At 35.3% G+C, this 27998-nt stretch overlaps 2 protein-coding genes across 2 annotated transcripts; one reads left to right on the top strand and one right to left on the bottom strand.

Moving 5' to 3' along the window:
• Positions 1-69: 69 nt before the first annotated feature.
• Positions 70-10344, bottom strand: LOC136819040 (protein disulfide-isomerase A3-like). Its single transcript, XM_067075204.1, has 8 exons — positions 10062-10344; positions 4014-4101; positions 3592-3823; positions 3303-3426; positions 2938-3154; positions 1764-2069; positions 1086-1294; positions 70-419 (listed from the first exon to the last, which is right to left on the bottom strand). Exons 1-8 carry the CDS (start codon positions 10193-10195, stop codon positions 251-253), a joined length of 1479 nt encoding a protein of 492 aa, XP_066931305.1. The 5' UTR covers positions 10196-10344; the 3' UTR covers positions 70-250.
• A 118-nt stretch (positions 10345-10462) lies between these two features.
• Positions 10463-27996, top strand: LOC136819050 (pygopus homolog 1-like). Its single transcript, XM_067075216.1, has 4 exons — positions 10463-10552; positions 26476-26513; positions 26698-27026; positions 27497-27996. The coding sequence occupies exons 2-4, from the start codon at positions 26480-26482 to the stop codon at positions 27767-27769; spliced, it is 636 nt and encodes a 211-aa protein (XP_066931317.1). The 5' UTR covers positions 10463-10552; positions 26476-26479; the 3' UTR covers positions 27770-27996.
• Positions 27997-27998: the final 2 nt, after the last annotated feature.

Genomic DNA, 27998 nt, shown 5'->3' with positions numbered 1-27998 from the left:
ATGAGCAGAAGCCTAATTTTAAATACGAAGACGAGTCTCCTCGCACAGAATAAAAAGGTCTCAAATAAATAAAACACAAATTTGTCTTTTATTGTTACGTTAACGTTACACGAGTGTACTTCATTTTACCCAAAAAATATCGTACAAAAAGACTAAAATTTTCAAAAAAAAGAGGATGTGTCAAAGAAAGAAATTAACAAATTTCACAAAATAACTAGAAAGAATTTAGAAAAACCAACGGTAGATAAATTTACAAATCAGTCTTTGCCTTCTTTTTCTTCTTCTTTCCATCTTCTAGGACGACGGGATTGGTCGCTTCACGTTTGATAAAATCGATAAAATCATTAACCTCACGACCGCCTTGATATTTTTTAGGACTATCTTTGCTTCCCATTGGTGCCCAGTAAAGAGTTGGGAATCTAAAAAAAAGGAAAATATTTTACACGCCTTAGTTTAATGTGTGATTTTGAACGAAAGTTCATTCAATCAAATACCCTGATAATGTTCAAATAGATGTTTCCCGAAAATTTTCAAAACAAATCTCTAAACAACCAAAAGTTATTTAAAAACAGCGATGTATTGTGGGATTGTTTCCGGGGTATTACAAGAGAAATCTCTTAAAGAATTCCTCGAGGGAATTATATTGTAATACCCCCGAAACAATCCTTCAATGCATCGCTGTTTTTAGAAAAATTTAAAAAAACTCCGATAAGGTCTATTATTTTCCTTAGACTGTCTCACACAGATGGTACTGTGGTTTCTGTCAATTTTCGCTTTTTCCAAAGTAAAACCTGCTTTATAGTTCGGCTATTGGAGCAGATTCGTCCACTCCTACCTGTACCTGGATAACGTTTTTAACAAAAACATGATCCAGGTAGTAATCAGTTAGTATTTCATAGAAAATTTCTTCTTTCGAAAATCGGGCTCGGTCACTTTTTGGGAATCGCCATTTTGCATCATTGTGTAAAAAATCAGAAAAAACTAATGATCTAATCCTGAGAAAAGCTGGTAGCAGACGAACGAACGAACATAGATCAATCTAAGGGGCCAGGGTAGGTCCAAAAAGTAACATGTGCAGAACTCACCCTTGAACATCATATGGTGGTGGAACGCCATTTGCAGTGGCATCAACTTTAGCGATGACGACATCTTTGACTCCTGCTAATTTCTCTCCTAATTCATTAAATTTTGGTTCAAGAGTTTTACAGTGACCACACCACGGAGCATAAAATTCAACCAAGACGTCTTTAGTTGGGTCGTTGACAATTTCATTGAATGTTTCACCGACAACAACCTGTTGAAAAAGATTAGAATTGTACGTGATAGGTATTGACAATTTGATTTAAAAAAATTAAAAAACTTTTTGAAAATGATAACGTCATCGAATTTTGAAAATTTCACCATCTTCAGTATGAATTTCAATGAAAAATCTTATTGGTAAATAACAAAACCAGCTATGTTAAAGGGCAGCCTTTTATCTTCCAGAATCTAAATATCTTTATTGGTTCGACAGTGAGAGTTCTTTTTGTAAACCATACATTTTGGCTTTTCACCAACAGGTGGAAATTATGTACTAGTAATGACGTCATTTGTTTTTCGTGGTCATAGCTTTTCTAGATAAAAAATAATCGAAGGTGGTAGATTCTACACCCCCCCCCCTGGGCCCACGAAAAAAAATTAATAAGGTTAATGACTGTTAATGATGGGAAATGGTTCAAATGGCAAAGAAAACCGAAGAGTGGTTTCTATGAAGAGATTCATACCTTGACAGGTCCATCATTATTTTCTGGGATTGGCTCAGATTTGATGAACGGTTTCAATTTGTCTTCTTTGAATTCAATAACGAATTTTTCCAAATTGGCAACATCGAATTTATCATAACTATCACTCATTCGGAATTGTTGTCCCTTGATATTCTTGGCAACAGCATGTACAGCATCTTTGCTTTCAGGGAGAGCCAAGTCAGACAATTGTCGAGAGTAATCAGAGCGGCTGGCGATGGCGAAGTGAATTTCACCAACAAATTTCTTGGCAACTCTTGCAACTCGGTTCCTCCAGTATCTTGATCCCTGTTTGATGAACAAAAAATTGCAGCATTGCAGCATTGCAATGTCTTCTAACATCACATCACGGACCTAACAGCTGATTGGTTGTTTGTGACGTGAAATCAGTCAATACGTCACTTTCAACCAATCAGCTGTTGGTTCAGTGGAAGACATTGCAATGGTACATATTATGAATAGGAACAGGTTTCAGACAATATCTTGAAAACACAGGATCGCGTCTGTTGCAAACTGAAACGACAGTTTTTTGATTCCCTCAAAAAAAGACTTAATTTTTGGAACGGAAACCAATAAACATAGAGCAACAAACCATGAAAAATGGGCGTTGGTTCTTTTAGTTTTCTCACTGTGCGTTCTGGTTGTTGGCAAACTATTTCTATTCATTAATTTTAGCAAAATTCCAGAAGCACAGAATAGAATCCAATCCTAGAAAACCAAGTGTTTTTTTTTTCAAAAATTATTTTATTTTCTGTCACGAGCACAGAAAATGTGAATTTTTGCAGGGATAAAATTTCGCAAATCAGCCTATTTTTGACTTAATTTCCTTCTTATTCCTAGGAGTTTTAGCAAAAATTAGATTCTAAATTTAATGCGAAGATCATATTTTGTAAATTTAGCAAATTGATGATTTTCAATTTCAGGAATATAATCATCGCGATAACACCCTTGTCTCAAAACCCGATGGAACTTTTCCTCAGTTGGGATCAAAATAACAATTGAAATCCCCACGAGGATAGAAATTCTGTTGTTCCAAGGTTAAAAATGGTTTTGTAGTGCAATTTCTAAACATTGAATTTCAAAAGGGGATGACATCAAAGTCAATTTCCAAGTGTGGCCGGGGTCCATGGGTATGTGATAAAGGGGTGTAATATACCTTCATGTCACGCTTCCAGTCAATGTTGTAGTAAACAACCACTTGAGGTTTCTTGAAGAAAGCTTCTTTAGGTGGAGTCATGTGACCAACTAGTCCAACTTGTTTTTCATCAATAAAACGAACAATATCACCGGTCGTTGCAGATTGATCGTTCAATATTTCTTTTGGTTCTTCAAATTTAGCATGCAAGTGTTTGGGTTTGAATAAGACAATTTCACTGAAAAAAGATGCATACCAGTTAGGATCATAAGCAATGAAAATTTTAATATCTGTGTTTGCTCCCTAGAGTTGTATTATATTGCTTTTCTGTAACCCCAAAGGAAAGTCAATTAATTTGTTGCCACATTAAGGAGTTTCAAACTTACTTTTCATGACCAGCATCTTTGTTGATATCAGCATCCAGGCTGTGTGCAAAGGCGAAATCGCTTCTCTTTTGGTCTGCTACTTTCATGTACTGTTTGTAAAGGTCACTTTCCTCACTGAAGAAACCTGTAAAAATAAATAATTCACATAAGAAAACGTTTTATGATCTGCCCAATATTGAAAAAGCTGTCTTCAATAAAATACTTAAAAAACAGAGTTCTAAAATTGAAAAGGCAAAGAATGTTGCTTTTGAGATCTTATTTGAAACAAAGTAATAAAAGAAAATCATACCAACAACCAACATGTCTTCTGCAGACTCCATTTTTTTCTTGAAATGTGCAGCATCCTTCAACGTAATGGATGAGGGACCAGCATTCTTTTTCATGTAGGTGACAATACCAGCTGAGTCACGAGGACCATCATAATCAGCTGACATTTCACCTCCACGGAAAATTTTGAGAGTTGGATAACCACTGACTCCATACTGTGAGCATGTTTCTTTGCCAGCTTCAGTGCAGTCGACCTAAACAAACAAATCAGGGTATTACAATACATAGAAATGATCTTTAAGAATTTTTTTTCAGCAGTTCAACTCCACGTTAGAATTTTACAGATGAAAACTTTTTGATTTTTTTTTTGAAACTCTTTTGATTTCATGTTTTTAGACGTGGGAATGAGGTAGTGGAAAGTTAATATTAATTAAAAATGTTTACCTTTGCTAAAAGGACTGGAGGGTCATTGCTTTTGAGAGTTGTTGCAGCTGTTTCATATTCAGGAGCTAATCTTTTACAATGTCCACACCTGAAAAAAAGAAGATAATAAATGAAATGGTCTTCTTTTAGTTATTTTTTTTCAGAGATATCGAGCTGTAGTAGTGAACCCACAGCAAAGTTATATTTGCATCATATCAATCCATGTTGTTTTCATTTACATTTGTTTTCCTTTTTATTACAATTGCAAATATAAATGATTTCTCCTTTAACTGTTATTTTCATTTGTTCTAACAAAACTTTTGTTATTTCTTTATTTTCTCCATTACTAGTGCTATAAACATTGCAAGCTTGACGCATATCTAAGTTGAAAATAAATTGAAATCTAATTGCATTGAGAATAAATTGAATTTGCAAGGCTCGAAATAACGATTTCAAGTGGGTCGGACAAAATGTCCCATCAGGGTTGCTTTAGCTTGAAAATTATTATTTTTGGGTCGGACATGAAGCCATTTGGGTTGGACAATGTCCGATGTCCGACCGTTATTTCGAGCCTTGAATTTGAAATTATAAATTGAAGTGTCTAAAAAGTTTAAATTGAAGAAGAAATATTACTTGAAATGGCTAAGTCCTAAGCAGTGCAAAAAGACAACACCCAGGCAAAATGGCAGACAAGAAAAGCAAACACTGAAAGGAAAAAGCAAAACTTACCAATTAGCCTGGGTATGAAAAATTGTGTGAAAAGTGTGACGAAGTCATGTTGAAATTGAATGACTAAGTCTTGATTTGAATTTGAAATTTGAAAAATTGATGTTCACCCTTCAAGTGTTCCTTTTGGAATGAATGCAAAACTGAGAATAACACTGCTATTTATCAACTTGTGTATAAAATACAGACAAAAAATTTATAAATGAAAAATGAGGAATAAAGCAAAGTTGACATACATATACTATTTGAAATTTATTGAATAAATTGAAATAAATTAACTGAAAATGTCAAAAATGCAAAAACAGAGAACAAAACACAGAGCAGACAGAAAAAATGGCCAAAAAGGGCAAAACACATAAAAAACTGAAAAGGCCAGAAAGACAAGAAACTAAAAACTACAGCTGATGCTGTGACACAAATTGGGCAGTTCCAGAAAAAAAACATTATCCCCTTGTGGACAACAGGGTTTTTTGGATTTTTTTTAAACTTCGAAATCCTGAGAAATATGAAAAAGAATACAAAAGTTGGGTAGTTTATCAGATAAATTGTTCACGCTGTCAGTCGTGTTATGTTGGGCAAACAGCCAGACATCTACTATCCCGTATTCGAGAGCACAGGAATGCTAATACACCAGTGGGAAGCCATTTTCGTAGCTGTAATGTTGAACTTAAAATGGATGATGTGAAAATAATTGCACAATCAGCTAAATCTGAATTTCAGGTTCAGCCCCCCCCCCTGAGATTAAGCTCCCACCAAAATTCGAAATAGACAGCCCCCCTACTAAAATACAAAAAAAATTAATTTATGCTTAAAAATCTGAACTCTTCAGAATTTAAAAACTAGAACTATCAAAAAGCTTATGTATAATGTCTTCTTTTGAAATTCTAATCAACAAACGTCAATACTACGACTTCATTATTACACAAACAAAATACCAAAATGTACAAAGAAAAATTTCTTAGTTCTTGGAAAAAGTTGTTAGGTTAGCCCCCAGTCAACAGACCTAAACAAATAGCCCCCCCTGAGTAAGTAGCTCCCCCCCCCGAGCTACATCGTTGATATTTCACTTCTGATATCAAAATTCACAATGTTTTTACCGAGATGGTTTTGGAAAATCAAGGCTTTTTCCCAATTTAGTCATATGTATCGAGAAATCCTTAAAATTTGCTCTATTTTGTTGCCAAAAAATCTTGAATGTTACGGAATTCCATGTCGTCCACAGGGGGTAAAGGAATGTAACTTGAACCGCCCATTGTACACATGGCCATGGGCTTTTTGACTCAAAGCTTATATGGGGTCCTTTTAAAAACCCACCGTACTGCACTCTTATTACAAAAACAAAATATTTGGGTTTCTCCGATTTTCAAAAATTACTCTCAAGATTGCATGGTATTTTTATAGTCTTTTCCCCTGCAGAACAAACAAACACATAAACAAAGCAAATAACAACACTGTACTGATAAATCAACCTGAAACTGATGCTGCAGCCCTGGCAATTCAGCTTTTTTTGCCTCAGTATTTTTTTGCCGCGCCAAAATGCTCTTTATCAAATTTGCCGAGGCAAATAGTAAAATTGCATCGAGAAAAAGGTTTTTTGGATTTTTAAAAGTGATGTTTTCAATTTTTCGTTGCTCAGGCTATTACTTTTTTATTTTCTGGTTTACGGACATTTTGGGGAAAAGTTTTGGACAGGAGGATGGAAAAAAAATTAAAATAAAATTAACGTTTTAATCTTTTTTTAATTTTCTTTTTAAGAATCTGAAATCGGAGGAAATAATAAAATAAAATTTTGTGAAATTTCCTGAGGTATGGATTTTTTAGATTTTTAAGGCAAAAGAATAAAATGCAAGATGTTGTTTATAGATAGAGTCTATGGCTGTCTATGGATAAAAAACACTAAAAATAAACTGAGACATAAAAATGTATATACACATAAAGATTGATATGTGTATATGTAAGACTGACACAGGTTCCCATCTAGGGTTCACAGTTAGGATTCCCACTTTAGAAGGGTTTCCATTTAGGTTACCCCCATCCCACTTTTCTGGTATGACTATTTTTACAATCACATCAAGGACTTTAAATAAAATCGATTACAAAAGAAAGAAAAAAATGAAGAAAATCCACTGTGTACAGAAAGAGTTATTATAATTTAGTTTGTTTTTTGTGGATAGGGAAATTCCATGGGGAAGTTCCCTGATTTGGAAGGATCAAAGTATCTTTACATTGGCAGATATTGGTAAATGATCTGTGTTAGATCATTTAACCCCCATTTAACCTCCTTCTTTTCTTTTGTTTTCCTGTTTCAGTAAAAAAATTTTTTTATTTCTTCTTTTTTAAAGGTCGGAGGAGAAAAAGTAAATAAAACTTTTTGAAATCTCTATTTCTTATTTTTATTTTGCCAAAAATAACGTCGGCGGATCTGTAAACCAATAAATAAAAAAGTATTTGCCTCAATAACATGACAAGTTCTAAAATAATAAGTTAAAAGATCCTGCATCGATGCCGAAACACAGCCAGAAAGAGATAACAAAACCCCCGTTGTAAATTTGTTTACATATGACTCGATTTTGCTATCTGCATTTCCAACAAAAACCAGTTGAAAACAAAACTAAACGAGGCACAGTGGGCCTACTTATCGCGATGGTGTCAAATACCACATGTTCAATAATAAAATCAACTTTTATTTGCAAAAACATATACTTAGGGTGGAAATATTTGCTAGTAAACTGGGCCTGGTTTTAAACTGAAGCGTGTCCACGGAAAGCTCGTAAAGTTTTTTTGAGCGATATAAACAAAACAGACAAATCTTATTTTGTACTATTTTGTTTGAAGAGTGGACATGCTGAATCAATTTAAACATTTAACATGGCCCGAACATGGTCCGAATGACTCGGGTCATGTTCGGGCCAAAAGAATTGATAGGGTCTCTCGGCCCGAACATGGCCCGAAGAGGCCCGAGAATTCTCGGGCCATGTCGAGGGTCGTGACCAGAATTTTTATTCAGGGAAATGCCGTGGCGGCAATGTTTTGCACTAGTGAGATTGACCATTTTGTTTTTTTGATTTGAGCGGGCAAAATTTCTGTACAAATCGAAATATGGCTTCGTGGGAATACCGGTTGAAACACTTGTGGCTGGGGAGAACAACAACGTTATTTTAGTTATACTTCTCATGATCATGAACACCACAGTGTCACAGCTTACAGTGGCTTGGCGATTCTCAAAAGCCTGGAAATCTTTCCGCCCGCCCAACTGCTCGTATTTTAAACACCCGCTGCACAGCACAGACTAGCCTGGAAATCCATGCTATGATATTTCTTATTCTATATACTGATGGCGAAATATATAGCATGGTATGGGCTGAGAGTTTGAATTTCCCAGATCCTAATAACGGTTGAAAACATAGCCAATCAAATTTTATTATTCTTTTACTGGTCACACTTTCTTAAAGAAAGCGCAAGTTCCGAAATTTATTTTAGTAAGTGAGGACAGCGCTAAATTCGAATTTCCCACTGTAATTTTTTTGAGGCCAAAATCGCACTCACAGCTCTGACCCGTCAAGTATTCATCAGATTTAAAAAAATACGCAGACGGGTTCCTGTCTAAGCACAGACAGGAGGCCAGTCGGGTGTTTAAGATAAAAACTGCAATTATTGCTCTTTTCGGAAATTATTGCCAAAAACGGCAATTTTTTCAACGATGAAATGCTGAATCAGCAGAAAAATAAAAAAAGTAAATAAATGAAAATTGCCGTTTTCGGCAATTATTGCCGTTTTTGGAAATAAAAGTTCATTTTATTATTGAACACGTGGTATTTGACACCCTCGCGATAAGTAGGCCCACTGTGCCTCGTTTAGTTTTGTTTTCAACTGGTTTTTGTTGGAAATGCAGATAACAAAATCGAGTCATATGTAAACAAATTTACAACGGGGGTTTTGTTATCTCTTTCTGGCTGTGTTTCGGCATCGATGCAGGATCTTTTAACGTAGTATTTTAGAACTTTTCATGTTATTGAGCAACGAAAAATTGAAAAAATCACTTTTTAAAATCCGAAAAACCTTTCTCTCGATGTAATCTTATATCTTTCAAACACCTTTAACATCTTTGCCCTTATAAGGTCAACACTTTTCTGCTGACTCGGCATTTCATCGTTAAAAAATTGCCGTTTTCGGCAATAATTTCCGAAAAGAGCAATAATTGCAGTTTTTATCTTAAACACCCGACTGGAGGCTGCAACGTGGTGCGATTCTGCGTGGTCCTCTCTATCTTTTGTTTTGATAGGCACTTCTATATTGTTAATAAAAGAGTGCGAGACCTATAAATACGTCGTATTTTAGTTCCGTGATTTTCCGTAGATGGCATCGCCACCTTTTTCCTCTACCTGGAGCATCTTTTCAACCATTCTGTATCTCCTGACACCTTTCTTTAAGCTTTCTTGGTTGCCTGATTTGATTTCATCCACTGTTACTTTTCCAGCATCAATCTCCTCACACTCTCCTAGATGCTCTGTACTTTCTTCCTTCTTACTGCAAAATCTACAAGTCCCTTTGTCTCCATAATTTGCTTTTGCCTTGATCATATTCAAGCGTACTCTCAGGAGTAGATTGGCATCTGCTTGAGTGTTGACGTTGAGATAGGTCTTCTCCTCAAAGTTTGTCAGGAATCTCAATTTCTTTTTCGTCTTTATTTCTCTTCTCACTTCTTCTTGAATCTCCTTTCTTGTTGCCTCCTTTACTTGTCTTTTCCAATTTGATTTGGGCAATCCTCTCAGCTCCCCTGGTATCTTTAGTTTCTCAGCTATCCTCCATGTTGCACTGTACCAGCTTTCATCATCATACTTTCTTGTCATTTGGCTTTCAACAATAGTCTTTGCCAAGCGTTCTTTGCCGTTCACTATGTTGTGAAGAACCATTAGCCTCTTGTAATTTATCGTGGCCTTTATTGGCCAGATACCTGTCTCTGCTAGAACTCCCCAGCTGGGTGTTGTAACTGGGAGTCCAAGAAACTTTTTGATGTTGGAGGTGTGTATGGACTCAAGACTCTCCCAGTCTGTCTTTGTGAGTGCTGGCCATAGCTCTACGTCTCCGAAGATTGAGTTTGTTCCTGTTTCCGTATACAGGAACAACTTTGTTGCCAATTCCATTGAGATTGCTTTTTGGCCGTGGCAGTTTATGACTCCATATTGAACAGAACAACTACTTTTCAATGCCTCCCCCCCCCCTATGGCCATTAATGATAAAAAAGAATGACAAAATCATGGAGCTTGACAATACAAAAGATTGGGACTGTGTAACTGAAGAACTTAAATTGTTTTAGAAAAAATGACATAAATTTATAATTACCATGGAGCAAAAAACTCAACAAGCATGATATCTTGATTTGCAACACCATCCTTAAAATTGCTGTCTCCTAGGTCAAGGACATCACTTGCTAAACAAGCAGAAATGAGTGCTGCTAAAGTAAGTATAATTTTCATTTTCAGACCTGGTTAGATGTGATCAGATCAGGACCAGAGGATTCGATGCACCTTTCCAGAAGGCTCTTGACGCAGACTGTCAAGGCGATGTGAAAGACTGACTCAATGGAGGTACGCCACAAATATGTTGGCAAGCATTGATTGGTTGATAATCAAGTTTCGCGCCAAAAATTACGTCATTAACGTTCCATTTCCCAAATTCAACCCGATTTCACGATTTCGGATTTCCAAAATGGTGCATTTACTACGAACAGAAAAGTACCGAAGCCTTGTTTCATCTGTTATCCATTTTTTCTTGTTTTATTACTGTATTTTAATCGTTACGTTAAAGTCGTCGCTCAAGTAGAAAATTGACGGGTGAGTAAATTTAGCAAATTCTTCATTCATCACTATATTATCGCCTTATTTTAAGTTAATCCTTTGTTTGCTACTGGGCCAGGATGGGAAAATGGATTGATTTAAAACTTGAATGGGAAACTGCAAATGCAATCTACTATAAAGGACAAACTTTTAGGCAGTAGAGTACACTTAAGGATGGTAGCTATTCAGAATTTCAACACTGGTGCTCTGCCTAGGCAAGATCATCGATTTTCAGGCCTCCCCAGCCGTCCTGTATTTTGTATTTCCGGTATTCTGATATTTTCCTATTTTTTTCCTGGTTTTTCCTGTATTTCATCAAATATTCCTGTATTTTACTGTATTTTCAGACCAGCTTTAGCCAAAAGTTTTAGTTTAAATCAACGAAGCCTGTCAGTTAGTCACACTAGGAAATCTAGCTTTCAGAAAAAACAACATCAGTCATCTACAGGATGCATTTGCACAACAAGGATGAGAGTTAACTGAATCAAGTTCGCAAGACAATTTATTAAAACTTGAAAGTTTGAAACAAAATAAAACGTGCAGCAGCCAAATATCAACCAACCAAATTTTGTCATTCAATTCCCGAGACAGCGCTTCGATTTTTAAGGCCTTGTTTATACGTTAAAGTAAAAATATTTCCGCACATGTAAAGTTGATCTTCAAATTAGTTTTCAAGTTTGGCTTGGCTCAAATTTTTTCATCTATGGCTCAAATTTTAGGCAATTTCTCAAAGTTTTTGAAAATGTTAATTTCATTAAAAAGCGCCGGGTTATTTTTTGATGAATCCCTTTAGAAGTTTTGCGGCGCATTTTTTTGCTTGAGAGTCAAGTAAACGAAATAGCGCTTTCGCAGCATTAATCTTTGATACGCATTTTGGCGGGACGCTAGTGTTTCTAACTGCCTGTCACAAATCTTTGCATTGTTACATTGGAATCTGTTTAAGGTTTAAACAGTTAAACTAACAGTTCACCCCCCCATTATTTACCATTAGATTTTAAACAGTCTTTCTATAGCAATTGCTTGTTTTTTAGATTACCTCATTTACATGATGGTACTTTGATACTTTTTAATATTTTTGGCTTTTTTACCCCGTTCTCACTGCTTAAGATTCAGTCATTTCAGGCATAGCTTTTTAGTTGCTCTTATTTTTGTTTTTTTGGAGCCTCCTTCTTGATCGTAAAAAATTGTTCTTATAAAAAAGATCTTCCTCAATGAAATCATGAACTCCAACCAAGTTAGCAACTCCAGAAGATTTTTCAAGTTTTAATTTTTTTTTCAAAATCTATCCTATCTTGTAGAGCTTTGAAAAAGAAAGAAAATGAGGGGTCATAGGCCTCCAGAAGATTAGTGGTTGTAAAGATATTCAAATTTTAGTGCCAAAAATTTGACTAAAAATGTCAAAAAAAAGGTTAGGAAAATAGCTTGGAAAAATTCGAAAAATGTGTCAAAAAAGAAATAAAGAAATTTTCCAGTCATGCTTCTTAAATTTTGCATATCTCTTTTTCTAGTGTAGCTAGAGACCTCAAATTTGGAGGGAGAATTCTTTGATGGTGTTAAAATATTATTATATAAAAATATTTGTAAAATATTTGGTATATTTATCAAAATAACGAAAGATACATCTTTTTTTGAAAAAAGAAGACATTGCATTGTTTTATTTTTGTTTTTGAAGAAAAAATTAGCTTGGAAAAGGTTGAAATGAGTCAAAAAGGTGGTAGGACCCATTTTCAAGGGGCCTCTGGAAATGGAGGAACAAAAACTTATGAGTAAAGAATAAGTTTTTCTGAAAGGAGAAACCCCAAATGAAAAGAAAATCCATTTCGGCAGAAATAAAAACTTTTTTTTGGGACATTCCCATGCTAAAGAAGCAAAAAAGTTAAAAAAACTGCATGAAAATGAAAGAACTAGAATTAGCGATTGTGATTTTTTAATTCCTCACCCTTTTTCTGATAAACATACAAAGTTTCAGCCTCCAAATACATTTTCCTCTGTTTCCAGACACATTTGTTCTTCGATAGTTGCTAATCAGTGCGTGACAAACAGCCATATAAACAAAACTCAACATTCTCACAAAAGTTGTCTTTTTGATTTCCCAAACATTCGTCTCAAGCGTTCCCTTCCACAATAATTTATGTAAATTGCAATTGCGGTCAGTCCACAGTCTGCTTCAACATATACACGTGTTTTTATTTACGTGACCGAAGTGCCTACTAAAACAATCCGGGGGTAAATAGCGAAGCAACACAGCAGATTATTCGTAAGTATCTTTTGGCATTGACAATCAAATACAATATATTATACTATATTTCCTTAATTCAAAAATCAAAAATTCCTTTTTCATTCGCGAAAAATAAAAATAAAAGAATAATGAATTAATATTACATACTAAGACGCCCCCGTCTTTTACTGTCATTTAATTTCCAATCTCGGCACGTGCAAAACGCCCGTCCGCCCAATATCCACCCAATCAGCTTAAATTCACTTTAATTGTCCTTTGACATTCAAAAAATAGTATTTAAAAATTATGAATTTATAATAATTACAAAAAACAAAAAGTTTGATACTTCATTAGTGAAATATTCAATAAATTCCTGGTTTCAATTTTCAGTGGGCGTTCTTCTAGGGTTTCGTTTATCGCGCAATTCTTGCGTCACACAAACTTTCTCGGCCGCTCGTAATAATTATACATTGCCAAATTTGGTTCTCCATTGTCGAGTCAGGATCGATGGTGACGTCACCTAAGCATAAAAAAGAAAGGATTTCGTCAGTTTTATGCATATATTAATTTGCGAGATATTCTATTTGCCACGCGAGCGCACTTTTCGTAGACTAGTCGGAGTACTTTCTTTTACTCGGGGGATTGATGGTAACTTTTCATCTTCGTTATTTTTAAAATGAAGCACAACCGAAAAAAATGGAAACTTCAGAAAGTTGCGTATTTCCAGTGAGTAAACGACTCTGACAATTAAAAAAATTGATGATGATGATTTTTTTTCGGTCATGCCAATGTCTCGTATTGGGGGTTCTAGTCTTGAGCCCAAAGCCTACGCAGGATTGCAGCGTTTGGGTAAACGAGACAAAACTCTAAAAAAGCTGGTGTTTTGACGCGCTTCCGTGCTCTCGAAATATCGCGGTTTGAGACGCACTGCTAATTTCTTTTCTCCCGTTGGCAAACAATTTTTAAAATGTTGCAAAACGTTCAGCATTTTACCAATTTGCCGTCTAGCGCCCGTGTCCACAGTGTTATATACCGCTGAAAAGCTAAGATCACGGGCTTTCATTTAGTAAAAACCGGAACGCTTTAGCATACATAGAAGAAAAGTTACAAGGGTTCAAAGTTCACGGAAAAATGAAACATTTGGTTTGACGTCAACGAAAGTTACATGACTTCTGGATTCGCTAACCAAGTTCTTGTTAATATCTTTCACTAGTTTTATTATTATCAGTGAAGCTGGAACTTCGATTTTTGAGGATTACAATTTTACCAAATTTTTAGCGATTTTTGCCTCGCTAACCCAAATCTCGCAACCTCTTTACCTTAAAGGAAGATCGAAATTAGAGTTTTTCAGCATTCCGAAAAAAACACAAAGCAATCATTTTTCATCTTCACAGGAGCGATTCTCAACAACAAAATACATCTTTTGGTCTTTGGGTTTGTTTCTGACGTTTTTCCTTCAAATAATATCGATCACTTTCCTTTTCCCCTCAAACGCGCAAGAAAAAAATGATTAGCTCGCATTCTTGCGCGAGCGAATAAAGATGAGGCGGCAATCTTGCACTGAGGGTGCTACTTAGTTTCCGCCCTTTTTTGCGCCCACAATAGAATGATCCAAATACGGAGGTATTCCATATGATAAACGATGTCGTTTTGTAAGTGTTTATTTTCTAAGAGATATTATTAACTTATTTATTTAAGTATTTTTGAACCCAAATTTAAATATCTCGTTAAATAAAAAACAAATGATAGCAGTTCCGTTTTTCCTCAAACCCCCGGGAAAAGTTTTTTTGCCGACTTAGCTATTCTACAAATTTCGAAAAAGAACTCCCATAGGAATTCCGATACATAACCCGATTGGTTCATTTCGGAACGGCTTCAAGAAAGTCATAATGGCAGATGATTTTAAAAGTTTCTGAGGAAATGTGTGGAATTTATCAATGTTGATGGCTTGTTGATTCTTTAAAGAAAAAAGATAACAGGTATAGCTTTTTCTAATATCGAGGTTCCAGCTACACTGATTATAGTATATCAATTTACCATTTTTTTAGTGCTATTTTATACATGAAAGTGCTGAGAAATTCCTGTATTTTGATTGAAAGAATTGGAAAATCCCATTTTTATACATAATTGAGGCTGGGAGGCCTGGATTTTGTAGAACATAGAGGTCATCCAGACGGTCTTAAAATTTGATCATCGATTAAAATCGATACCATGAAGTTACCCGTTGCATCAGTGGAGGCAAACATGCATAGCCATCAAATGACTGACCACTCAAATCAGCAAAATTTCAAAACAAATGAACTACGCAGCTTCGCTCGCAACTCTACTCTACCATTTTTGTTTTGATTTTTAAGCTTATTGTATTTTAATGACCAGACAGGTCATTCATTTGAGGGCTATGCATGTTTGCCTCCACTGATGCAAGTTACCCAACTTTACGGTAGATATTAACCAGACGGTACTAATCGAACATTAGTAATAAACATAAGTAATCAATAATGATCGAAGGTGGTCAGTGACCGCCTATCAATTTTTTATCGGTGATCCAATACTCACTTGACTCCAGATTATGGCATTTTCTTCGAACATTTTGGATTTGTTCAATCATTTCGATTACTTTTCCATTACCTTCAATCATATTGAATACCTTCGATTATTGAGTACTTTCCAGCCTTTGATTTTATCAAATATGTTTCCAGTAGCAGCAAGTCAGAATAATCTGAAACTTCGGCCAATTAAAACATGCGATTCACGCGCGAAAAACACTTTCGTTTTCTCCGACCAATCAGAATGTGTGATATGAGTTACTTGAGGAAACCCGCGGGAATAGGCAGTATAGACCTAACTCTTCATACAAAAATTACGGGAAACGCATTTGGACTTTGTACCCTATGCTGCACACAAGCACTTTTTTCCTTTTATTTGCAAAAGTTCTAGGAATGAAAATACAGGGATAATGATAATATCCACTGACGATCCGTGTCCGTGGCACTATCGTTAAGTTGGCGGGCGTTCTGCAAGCGTTTTCGGCTCAATCCTCGGATTGTGTTAAAAATGGTAGACTCAGCTGTGACAGATCATTTCGATGGAAGTTGTTGGATTGTTTACAAGACTCTTGGTCGCGCTTGCAACGCAACGCTAATTGCATAAGGCTACACTGATAGTTTTTTCAGGCGGCTGCAAACAGAAAATCCTTTGTTTTAATGTCAATGATGATGACAGTGCTGTTATTAATTTTGTTAGATCTGACATATTGATGTTTGTAAGTACACTTTATAGTTTTGATTCCCATTGAAGAATCATATTCTGGTTTTTATGTTATTAGTTGCTGTTTTCGAGCTTTAGACAGGGTGTCTACGGTACCTTGAAAACCTTGAAAACCTTGAAAACTATCAATTTTCTGGGAAAAACCTTGAAAACCTTGAAAAATCGTTAAAAACCTTGAAATTCACTATCCAGTCATTCAAAAAGTAAGAATAAGTAAAAAACCGCCTGCGGCGCTAAACCTTTATAACATGTAGAGAATTCCATATTTCCCTGTTTCTGTTGCGATTCTGTCACATATTTTTTTATCATTAGCTGAGTTTTTGTCACTAATTTTCCGTTTGCATTCAAGCCCTAAGAATCAACTGTTCCCCAATTTTCAAATCGCTTCAGGACGTCTTGGAATAATGGCCGTTCATCTATAAAATTTTGAGGATTCCTTAAAACAACTCTTTTGGCAATTGACTTTTGCTTAAAAAAAATCAAAAACAAGGCGTTTTTTAGTCATTTGAAAGAGTCAAAATCAAAATTTTCTCTCGTCGGCGCAAACCATGGTTGCGCCTCCTCGGTCACTGTAAACAATTGGTTTTGCTTCTAATTCTTTATTTCTACAGTTAGTAGAGGGTGTTTTGTAAAATCGCTCGATTGTTTTGGTCAAAGCACTTGTTATACCGGGTGTCTCTGAAAAAACTTCCCCCTAGTCCAGTGGCTTATTACAATAATACTTCAGTTTGTGAAAAAAGCATGAAACTTGGCACAGTCATGCACAATTGTATTCTGAGCAAAAAAATTGACAGAGACACGTCTGAAAACCACGTGTCTGCTGACGTCAGCACTTTTTTGCTGACGTCATGAAAATATTTTGAAGGTATCCAAACCATCAAGTATTATATACCATTGGAAAGGAAATTCAATTCTGAACAACTTTTTTGCTTGCAGTTTTTACTGAAAACGAAGTCAATAAAAGTTAGAAGCCTCTGAAGCTGACTTGTGACGTCATCAAAAATTTTCAAAAAATTTATAGTTACAAACCACCAAGTATTATATACCGTTGGAAAGGAAATTTCATCCTGAACAACTTTTTTGCTTACGATTTTTCATAAAAATGATGTCAATAATATTTAAAGAAGACTTGTGACGTCTTCAAAAATTTTCAGTATATATTTACAGTATGTAAAGTTGGAAAGGATAATTCATGCTGAATACATTTTTGCTGACATTTTATTATGAAAACTATTCAATAAAAACTAGACGTCAAAGTGAACGCTGCTTGTGACATTTCAAAAATAGTCAGTATCTTTCTACCAATTAAAATATTTACGCTAAGAAACCTTAACTTTTCGCCATTATTTTTCCTTCAAAACTGAAACAAGGGACGGAAACTTATACTAATAGGCTAATCACTAACACTCTATACTCTTAACCACGGTATTAAAGATCCCCTGACGCAATGGAAAATAAAGAGATAGAAAATAATTCCAGGCTAGGTAACAAAATGGCTTACGTTAAAAATTATTTCACGATCATAAAATATCTTCAGCTGGTTGGAGTAGCAATTGGAGGTGGTTGATGTCTTAGCTGGAGCGTTCATATTCACAAATGCAGGCCCATCGATAACTTTCATGTAGAATTGAGGTGCCTACGTGCCAACATATTTCTTGAGATAAGTTTCAAAATCGGACTTTGCAGTGCATTTTCCTCAGTCTGCCATATTCTGAGATGGCAATAGGGTCCCCATGATTCTCGTGCAAAAAGAAGTTTTGAAGATCTCCTTTTCGTGACTGGCAAGCGATAAAGAGGCGAGAAAAAAGTCTTCTGTCTGCAGTTAAGCTTTGAATTCTTTCTTTGGATTTAGTCACATAGACAGATTAGACTGCTTGAAAATGAGGGGCTGAGTTCTTTGGAATCACGTCATAAAGGGACTTCTTCCCTTCTCACTTTGGAGTCGATCTTTGATGAAGGTCTGAAATTGATTTTTACCAGTCTTCTCGGCCTTCTTTACTTGGTTTGTAGCCTCTGACGGTAGAATGCTGGAGTATCTTCATGATGTTTCAAATCAGTTTCATCTTCATCCGACGCGATACAATCACTTCCGCGCATCTCAGCGATGATGGGGTTGCTGACTGACCATCTAAGTAGGGCTTTGGGGTTGTCAAGCAAACCAACTGTGCCTCCAAGAATGTTGTTTTGTTCATGGGCCTGATCTATTCCGATGTTTGAAAACGGTCGGTTACTACGTTTGATGGTGAAATATCTCTTTTCGAATTTGCTTCGTGTCGAGTTGTAAAGTTTTTCCAAATCATTGATGAAGACTGGAAGCCAACGGGAATAATGCGCATGATCCATTGAAAACATCCATTGACATATACGTTTCAGAATGTTTAGGAATGAAGTGTCCGCATCGCGTAGGCTAATCGAATAACAGAACTTGCATATCGATTAGGCCAAACCAAAAACGAATGTTAGCATTTTCTGACAAGCAAGATGCTTTCCAATTTTCAAAATCAGAAGTTGTAGTTTGTTGATCAAATGTCTTTCTTTTAAGTGCCACCCAAGCAGGCAGCAGGTGATATTTGATGTGCGTACCGCGTTCTTTTCACTTTAGGTCCGTATAGGAAACTTTTGATACGACCTGGTGTGGACACGTTTGCCTTTTTCAGTGCTTCTACCCACCCTGAGCTCTCAATCCAGTTGTACCCATGTAGATCATTTCGATGTGCAGAGGACCCATCATCCAGATGACATCATTGTATCTGTCGTTGTACATTCACTGCACATGCTTCCACAATGCGTAAACTGGTCGATCCATCGTGATAATAACCTTTTGACCAGGGATTAGAGAGTAAGTGATACTTTGGAAAATTTAGATGCAATGACGAACCATGGCTGTCGAGTTGATTGATTTGTCTATTCGTGTATTCGAGCGCTGGTCATGTGGATGTGCTGGATATTGTTGTTCCATAGAAATATGTTGATTTTGGATCATTGTCCATGTTGTCGATGTCAGAACACTTATCAGATGAATAATATTGATTTATCAGTCTTAAGTTGAATTATAATGGTAAAAGTTATATATCAATATCAAAGTCGCCTATTTTAGATTCAAGATAACTTAGATAAAAACAGTTCTCAAGTTAAATTGTTGGGCTACCGAAACGTTTGTATAATTATATTGAGATATACAAAGCAAAGCGTGGTTTAACGAACAACGAGACGCTGCTTTTACATACACAAATTAATTCACAAATGATCGTTTAACAAACGCTAAGGCATCCCAGAATCTGATACAATTTACCCTCGATAATATTCTGCTCTTCAATTTTCATTTTTTTGTTTTGATTGTTAAGGCCATTTAAGCACTTTAAATGGTATTTTGCATCAGCTGGCATCATGTCTCCTGAGCTGAATTTCACCATCATCGTGTTTAGTCGTCCAGCTCTTTGTTGGGGGGGGGTTGTACTTTTACGGTGTGACGGGATTGGCCCTTTTTTAGTACGGTATTACGGGATTTGACAAAAAAAAAGACGGGAAAAAGGTATTTTAAAATCAGACGGTGACGGTTTTTGGCCTTATTTTTTGTCATTATGCCGGTATCTGAACCTGTACAAACCGGTGTGACGGTGTTATTATTCTTTTCAATTTTCGGGATTCCGGGATTCAGCAAAAATCTTGACGGGAAAACGGTATTTCGAACCCCTACACCCCCCCCCTTTTTTCACTTCAGAACTTTTTCTTTTTACGTTCCTTCTGTTTATTGTAGAGACTATTGCATGACTTATGTATGACTGCTTCTTTTGAGATCAATTCTTTTGATATTACGAGGCAAACTATCGTTCTCTTCGAACTCTTTCAAATTAAGCGATAAAGTAAAGTAAATTTTTCTATTTGTCGAACCCTATCAAAGCAGAAGAATGTATAAATAGCTATAGGAACGCAATTCAAAAACATTCAAACTTACTGTCCGCCCACCCTTAATCCTTTTTATGTTTAGCATTAAGAAGTTACTCCTAACGTTATTTGGCTTGCAGTGCTTAACCCTCTTATAAAAACAAATCAATGTGGATCAAAACTAGCACTCGTTATTGCTAAACATCAAAATGTGTTGAAAATTTACTAACAAAGTAAATAGAGTTTACTGGTGCCTAAACAGCAAAAAAACATACCTATTTTTTACTGGGTTAACCACTTCTTCCTTTTGAACTTTTTGACAAATCACACAAAGCTTCCAATCAATAGCGCTCCGCAACGCATTCGTCATAATTATTACTTTTCACTTATTTTTGACATTTGTACGAGTTGCAATCCCACAATTCAATGCGGCTCAATTAAATACACGTGGAAGTTGTTATATATCTTTTGTCAAATGATGCAATTAACGTGCAAAAGAGATCAACGCAAAGGTTGATGGGATTGGAACTTGTACAAACACATCTAGAGTGATGATTATATCAAAAATCTATTTTTAGATTCAGCGCGCTGCGCTATTTCAGGAACATCCAAATCGACTTTTGGCTCTACTAACTCAAATTGGCTCATTTTGAGATCTTATACCTTCTGTATTATTTTCTACTATTTCAAAAAGCTAAATAAATAGCAGAAATAAAAGTTAACGCTAAAGAATTTATACGTAGCTGCTAGAAAGATTACATTGTAATATTATAATACTTCACGTGTGCGAATTGGTTCCTTCCAAACAACAATAAAAACTTTTTGAGGCAATGCAATGTCTTTTAATCTGTTCTGTTCTACAGGAATGCAATGTTTTTCTAACATTTTAGCAACAAAGCAAGTAAAGATGCATTTAAAAGCATCCTCTTTCGTCTTTAGACGTCTATCAGTTTTGTACCCTAAATTTTTGCGATTTCAACCATGTTACAAAACACACTCAATAACTTTTATTGGCTTTATTTTCATGAAAAACTGTAAGCAAAAAAGTTGTTCAAGATGAAATTTCCTTTCCAACGGTATATAATACTTGGTGGTTTGTAACTATAAATTTTTTAAAAATTTTTGATGACGTCACAAGTCAACTTCAGAGGCTTCTAACTTTTATCGACTTCGTTTTCAGCAAAGACTGCAAGCAAAAAAGTTGTTCAAAATTGAATTTCCTTTCCAATGGTATATAATACTTGATGGTTTGGATACCTTCAGATGATTTTCATGACGTCAGCAAAAAAGTGCTGACGTCAGCAGTCACGTGGTTTTCAGACGTGTCTCTGTCAATTTTTTTGTTCAGAATACAATTGTGCATGTCTGTGCCAAGTTTCATGCTTTTTTCACAAACTGAAGTATTGTTATGATATTTTGGTCTAACAGACCAAAGACAGTGTTTTCTTGTCTAATTTGATACCCTGTTTTTTCGTCTTTTTGCGCTCTTTTTGAAAACAATTTTTTTACTCTTTTTGTGATAACTTTTGATCTAATGAACCAATTTTAAAGTTTGATATACCAAAATTTAAGTTAAACCCTCCTCTAAACAATTTAGAAAAAATCAAGCTAATATATTTTTTCACTTTTTCGTAATTTTGAATCAAACAAGGGGAAGTTTTTTCAGAGACACCCGGTACATTTTTGGAAAGCTAAGGAGTAGGGGAATCGAAATTACAATGTTTCCAATTTTTTTTCGGACACTTTGGTGTGATTTTCGGACAAATATGACGGTCTCAGGCAAAGCTCATAGGGTTAAAAATTAATGAAAATTTTAGCTTGAGAAAACGGAGACCTGTTGTATATTTTTTGAAAAGCTCTCAAAAAATTAGGATTAGAGATATATTGCAAGTATAGGTGATTTCAGTACCTAACTCGAGATATTGAGCTTCAAAAAGCGCAAAACCTGGACAAAACAGCTGTTTCTGGCTGAAAAACACGGTTCTCAAGGGTTAATATCTCGAGTTAGGTACAGAAATCACCTATACTTACAATATATCTCTAATCTTATTTTTTTAAGAGCTTTCCAAAAATATACAACAGGTCTCCGTGTTCTCACCCTATGATTTTTGCCTGAGACCGTCATATTTGTCCGAAAATCACACCAAAGTGTCCAAAAAAAGTTTGAAACCATCGTAATTTCGATTCCCCTACCCCTTAGCTTTCCAAAAATGTATAACAAGTGCTTCTAACAAAACAATCGAGGGATCTCAAAAAATCGAACAAAATTCCCCCCCAATAAGTTGGAAGACTAGGGAGCTGGAGTATTTCTTTTTGTGGTATTGTTCTCGAGAGGGAGATAGGAATTTAACTGTGGAAGTTATTCCCCGGGCCATTTTATTTGCTGTCTTCTATTTTTCTTTCACCTACCACTCTGAAAAAAAACCAAAATTCCTGTAAAGAGCCATGTCAACTGAGTATCAAAAAACCTTGAAAAGTGCCAAAGTTTTTGCCAAAAAAACCTTGAAAAACCACTTTAAAATGACCAAAAAAACCTTGAAAATCCTGAAAATAAATCCGTAGACACCCTGTTAGAGCTAGCCTGTATGCTTGTTAGCCTCCACTGATGCAAGGTCGGTCTTTACTGTAACGAGAAAAAAACAGAATATCTTTGCTCCTCTGAAAACTTTCTCCCTTTATTTTCTTTGAAAGGTGTTGACATTAAAAAAGTAATCGATTTCAACTACTTAGGCTCTCTTATCAACAGTTCTGATAGCGACTTTAAAACCAGGAAAGCACTTGCGTGGAAAGCTTGTAATAAGCTCAACAAAATCTGGCAATGTGATCTTGACAATAACCTCAAGCTTAAAATTTTCAAGTGTCTTGTGGAGCCCATTCTTCTTTATGGTTCTGAAACCTGGACCATGACAAAATCTATGGAGAAAAGTCTTGATGGGTGTTATACCAATCTCCTAAAAAGGGTTCAAAATCTTGATTGGAGAGATCATTCCAACCTCGCCCAAATCTACCAAGGTCTCCCTAGAATCTCTTCTGTTCTTTTTTCCAGGAGGCTAACTTTCTCCGGCCATTGTTTCAGAGCGAAATCTGAGGTCGTTTCAGATATCTTATTGTGGTGCCCTGCTGGTCCTAGACGCTCAAGGAAGCGCACTTTCCTCGACAATTTGAGGCGGGAAACAGGGCTCGAGTTAGAAGAACTGAAAACAGTTATGTCAGACCGTGAGCTGTGGAGAGAGAGATACTCGGTATTTCCGACCTAACGGTCGAAGGATGATGATGACGATGATGCAAGTTACCCCCATCTCACGGTATCTATCAATATAGATTACCTTATAGTATCGATTCTATTGATTAACCATCAATTAAAATCGATACAAAACATCAATCGATTAACAGGGTTCGAATTATAAATTTAAGGAGCTTCGCTATTTATCGCGCGAAGCGAGGTAAAAATAGGAGCGTTGCAGGCAATTTTTTTTCACTGTTTGCGAAGCTTTTTTGCGATGTTGTTTGGAAGAAAATGCGAAAGTATCTTCAATTTATTTCTCTAGAAGAGGGAAGTGAGACTTGAAGTAAGAGATTATAGACAAAGCAAAGTATAATGAAGTTTTGAAATACCGAGTAGATAAAGCAATAGATAAACGAATGAATAAACTAGCGAAGTAGCGAGTTGATAAAGCAATAGATAAACGAATTAATAAAGTAGAGAAGTGGCAAGTTGATAAAGCAATAGATAAACGAGTGAATAAAGTAGCGAAGTAGCAAGTATATAAAGCAATAGATTAACAAATTAATAAAATAGCGAAGTAGCGAGTTGATAAAGCAACATATTAATGAATTAATAAAATAGCGAAGTAGCGAGTTTATAAAGCAACATATAAACGAGTGAATAAAATAGCAAAGTAGCGAGTTGATAAAGCAACAAATAAACGAATGAAGAAACTAGCGAAGTAGCGAGTTGATAAAGCAATAGATAAACGAGTGAATAAAGAAGCAGAGTGGCGAGTTGATAAAGCAACAAATAAACGAATGAAGAAAGTAGCCAAGTAGCGAGTAGATAAATCAATAGATAAACGAGTGAATAAAGTAGTAAAAGTAGCGAGTAGATAAAGCAATAGCTAAACGGTGCATAACTTCATACTGAAGCTCTGATAAAAGTGATGTTTAATTCAAAAGATGTCCATCATCTTTTTACAATTAAGGGCCTAATCTCTTTACAATAGAAGGGCCAAAGTCCACCAAAATAAGTTTGTTAAGTTTTAAAGAGGACTAAGTCCAATTAAATTGCAAATGGGCCTAACTCCATGCATCCTAAAAAGTTTTATTGAGTTTTTCTTTATCTTACTGAGATTGTCTTTCCTCTTTATCTTGAGTCTACAATCTCCCTCAAAATATATTGAGATTTTAGTGTATTTTAACGTTTTTCAGAATTTAAAGTTCGGGCGAGAATTGCTATTTTAGCACTTCCACTTTCTTCCATTGAGTATTTTTATTTTAGAGGGGTTTGGTGGCTTCTAGGCTATATATTCCAAGCCTCATTCGAGCAAATTTGAGCTTTTAAATCCTGAGATCCTAAGCTCCAAAGTCTTAAGTCTCATGTTAAAACTCAAGAGTTAAAACTCTACTTTCCAACTCCCCTTTGTCTTAAATATTTCTTGTAGGATTGTAGGTGTCAGTGGCCTTATTTTGGTGTGTCATATGTGCAGGTTTTGAACTTTTAAAGACAGAAATTAACCCTCACATGTTTTAAGTCCACTCTGGAAGATTTATAAGTTGCACCTAGTACGTACAAAAATATCTACTTTCCAAAAGAATGCCTTTTTATTGAAAAAAAAGTTCAAGCTATGGCTTTCAGAAAACATTTACTTCAAAGCTTTACAATCAAAAATGGTTTTAGAATAAAGGAAAAACTTTAATCGCAATTTTCTCAAAATGACCAAAATGGAGTTAGGCCCCTTTTGAATTAAGGCTTCACAGGACTTGATTATGGATTTTAATCGATATCTAATTCATCTATTAATATCAATTAGCTATCAATTTTATTGATTATGACCGTCTGGGGTCATGTTCCAACCATCACACCCAGACATACCAATTCAATTTGCAACACACCTTTCCCCGCAATTCGCAAAACAGATGCGCACACATTATTTTGATGTTCTCCACCGTTTGGTCTCTGGAGGTAAACAAACCTGTTTTTGCCTGCGTTACCTTAGAGGAAGTTGTTTTTTTAGCTTTTCTTAAATTCCATCGATCAAAATCCCCTCAAATTTTAGTATGTTCTTTCTATACATGACACCACACGGAAAATTTTTTGCCACAAAAAAACAACACTTCCCTTAACCCCTTTGCAGGCAAAAACACGTTTATTTACCTCCCAAACAAGTTTATACACAACGGTGGAGCACGCACTTTTTCCAGGAAGTTTGAATTACCAGAAAGTAGGTAAGTACAGGGGTGTAGGTTGTGGACTTGTGGAAAAGAAACTTTCACCAGAAATATCAATTTTACTGAAGTTCATTCATCCATACCAAATCTTACTTTGCCATATTTCTTTTGATCGTTTCGGCTGTATTGAAAACCAAAACAAACGACAACTCTCAAATTTTACAGATGGTTGGTTTTTATATATCCAGATGGTGTCAATCAATAGAATCGAACCTCACATCAATTGAAAACAATCAAAAGCAATTGAATAATTGTGATTTATTGTCGAACCCAACAGTATAGCCCTAACTCTTTCACATAAAAGTTACAGGAAACACATATATTTGGACTTTTTACCCAATGCTGCATGCAAGCACTTAAGCTAATGTCTTGCTAAAGCGGGACAAAATCAGTTTTTTGAAGTTTGCAAAAACATTATGTGAAAAGAGCAGTAAAAAATACAACTTTTGTATTTTCCTTTGTTTATCAAAAGTTCCTGAAATGAAATCTGCCATCTTTGCTAAATTAGACCACTGTAGACCACAGTTTGGTGCTAGCAATTTGATTGAACAAATTGCTGCTACCAAACTGTGGTCTACTTTCAGCAAAGTTGGCAGATTATCTTGCTTCAACTGCCATTGTCCGGGAAATACAGAATAGCTCTATCTATATTTTATACATGACTGGCCGTCCTGGCATTATTCAAGAGGACTCTTTACCATGAAAGTTAAGTAAACTTCGTTTGCTGCCATTTTTGAATTTTTTTTAAATATATTTGTATTTTCAAAAAACATTATATAAAAGATTGTTAAAGATAGCATTTACACAAATGTTGCTAGTAAACTGTCAATCGGCTTATTGCTGGCTTTAATTGATGAATTGTCCGACTGAACAAGAGTGTTACCGGCAAGATGTCGATCATTTTACCGGTATCAAGGATTTCCTCTTTTCATTTTGAGTACAAAAGAGTTGTGTACTTTACATTACTTTACATTTTATTTGCATTTGAAATTATTGCTTGTGATGACAAAAATGTCAAAAGTGCAAATAAGAATAGAAAACAATTTTTTGATGTAAAATGAGTTTTAAATGTTTTAAATCCTTCTTTAAATTTATCACATTTTAGTTCCATGATGCCTCCAAAGAAGAAAGGGAAGAAACGATGTAAGTAACGAAACCAAAGTATGCTCACTGCAGGACATGAATCATCCAATCAGTGAAGTATTCTGGATTGTTTTGCTTATTTTATAATTCTGCTTTAACAATTTATCTTCCGTCTGTTTTTATTTCAATTTCATTTCATTGTTATTATTTTTTTCATTTTCTCATGTTTTGATTCAACTTAAAGCTTCAACCGAATCAAAAGAAGACCCCGAATTGAATTATGAGAGCGCAACTGACTTATTGTCACCTTCTGAAGTTGTCAAAATGCGTAAGAAGACACAGCCTGCAACATCAGCAACAGCTGAACAATCACCTGTCAAAGATATCCCAAAAGATAAGGATAAAGCAATAGTGAAAAAGAGTAAAACTCAACAGAAGTCTGGCAAAAAGGATAAAGATAAATCAGATCTAGAGAAGAAGAAGGACAATAAAAAGAAAGAAAAGGGCGATGGAAAACACTCCGAACATAGAAAGCTGAAAGGGATGAAAGAAAAACGCAAATCACTGAAAAAGGTTTTGTTTCGTTTTCCTTAAGATTCTTTTTTTTATGCCGAAACTACTTGTCATTTGTTTTAGGAACCGAATGAATTTAAATTTTTTAGTCAAATTATGTAACCAGTAAAGAAAACCCAAGCAGTAATGACTAAGGGTGGAGGCCACTCCATAACCATAAAGTTTTTGAATTTCAATGAGAACAATGAAAGCATTGGCCAATATCATAACCCAATATCATAACCTAGCACTACTGTATATGATAAAGAGACATTTTCACACAATTCATCATATTATGTTTACAGCTTTACTTTATATTAAAAGCACTTAAGAGTAATCCTCTCTTAAACATTTGATCAAACATAATGCCAGAATCCTCTATCGCAGTAAAAATTCTTGTTTCCTCACAGTGCTGGGGTTATTGGCTGATTTCCCATTCTACTTGTTTCGTTCATAAGTCAAAAATTCAATTCTTTCAATTCTATTCATAGCCAAGTCAATCAGGAGAAAATGAAGATATTGATCTTTCCTCAGTCATTTATCCATGTGGTGTTTGTAACAAAGAGGTTGTTGACTCTGATGAAGCTATCTTATGTGAAGCAGGCTGTGAATTCTGGTACCATACTAAATGTGCTGGTATGACTGATGTTGCTTACTTGCTGTTGACTAAGGAGGACCATGCTGAATGGGTCTGTGATAAGTGTATAGCATCAAAATCTGTACGATTAGTCAAAACGAAAAGTGTCCTTGAGACCTCCCCGTAACACTGATACTTTCTATTCTATTAAAGTTTTTATTAAAATCAATTTTTAAAATAAAATGCATAATGTAGTCCTTGTCAATATACATTTTTTAGGATTTTTTTGTACATATAGCTCCTATTATTATTTATTTGCTCTCAAATTTTTGTAAAAAGATTTTTATATAATTTTAAGTTTTACTTCCCTTGCATGTACATGCAATGGAATGCAAAATATTTTTATTATCTTTAGG

This window comes from Clytia hemisphaerica, unplaced genomic scaffold (assembly GCF_902728285.1).
Source record: "Clytia hemisphaerica strain Z4C2 unplaced genomic scaffold, Clytia hemisphaerica genome assembly, whole genome shotgun sequence".
NCBI lineage: Eukaryota > Metazoa > Cnidaria > Hydrozoa > Leptothecata > Clytiidae > Clytia > Clytia hemisphaerica.
The sequence above is the reverse complement of the archived record's forward strand: the minus strand, read 5'-3'. Positions and strand labels throughout refer to the sequence as shown.

Bases quoted from the DNA above. Each gene is read 5' to 3' on its own strand.
- LOC136819050 (XM_067075216.1), top strand. From the start codon at position 26,480: ATGATGCCTCCAAAGAAGAAAGGGAAGAAACGAT. The intron at 26,514-26,697 runs GTAAGTAACGAA...TTCAACTTAAAG, and splicing joins GAAGAAAGGGAAGAAACGAT to CTTCAACCGAATCAAAAGAA. The intron at 27,027-27,496 runs GTTTTGTTTCGT...TTCTATTCATAG, and splicing joins AACGCAAATCACTGAAAAAG to CCAAGTCAATCAGGAGAAAA.
- LOC136819040 (XM_067075204.1), bottom strand. From the start codon at position 10,195: ATGAAAATTATACTTACTTTAGCAGCACTCATTTCTGCTTGTTTAGCA. The intron at 4,102-10,061 runs GTAATTATAAAT...TCTTTTTTTCAG, and splicing joins GTTGAGTTTTTTGCTCCATG to GTGTGGACATTGTAAAAGAT. The intron at 1,295-1,763 runs GTATGAATCTCT...CTTTTTCAACAG, and splicing joins ATAATGATGGACCTGTCAAG to GTTGTTGTCGGTGAAACATT.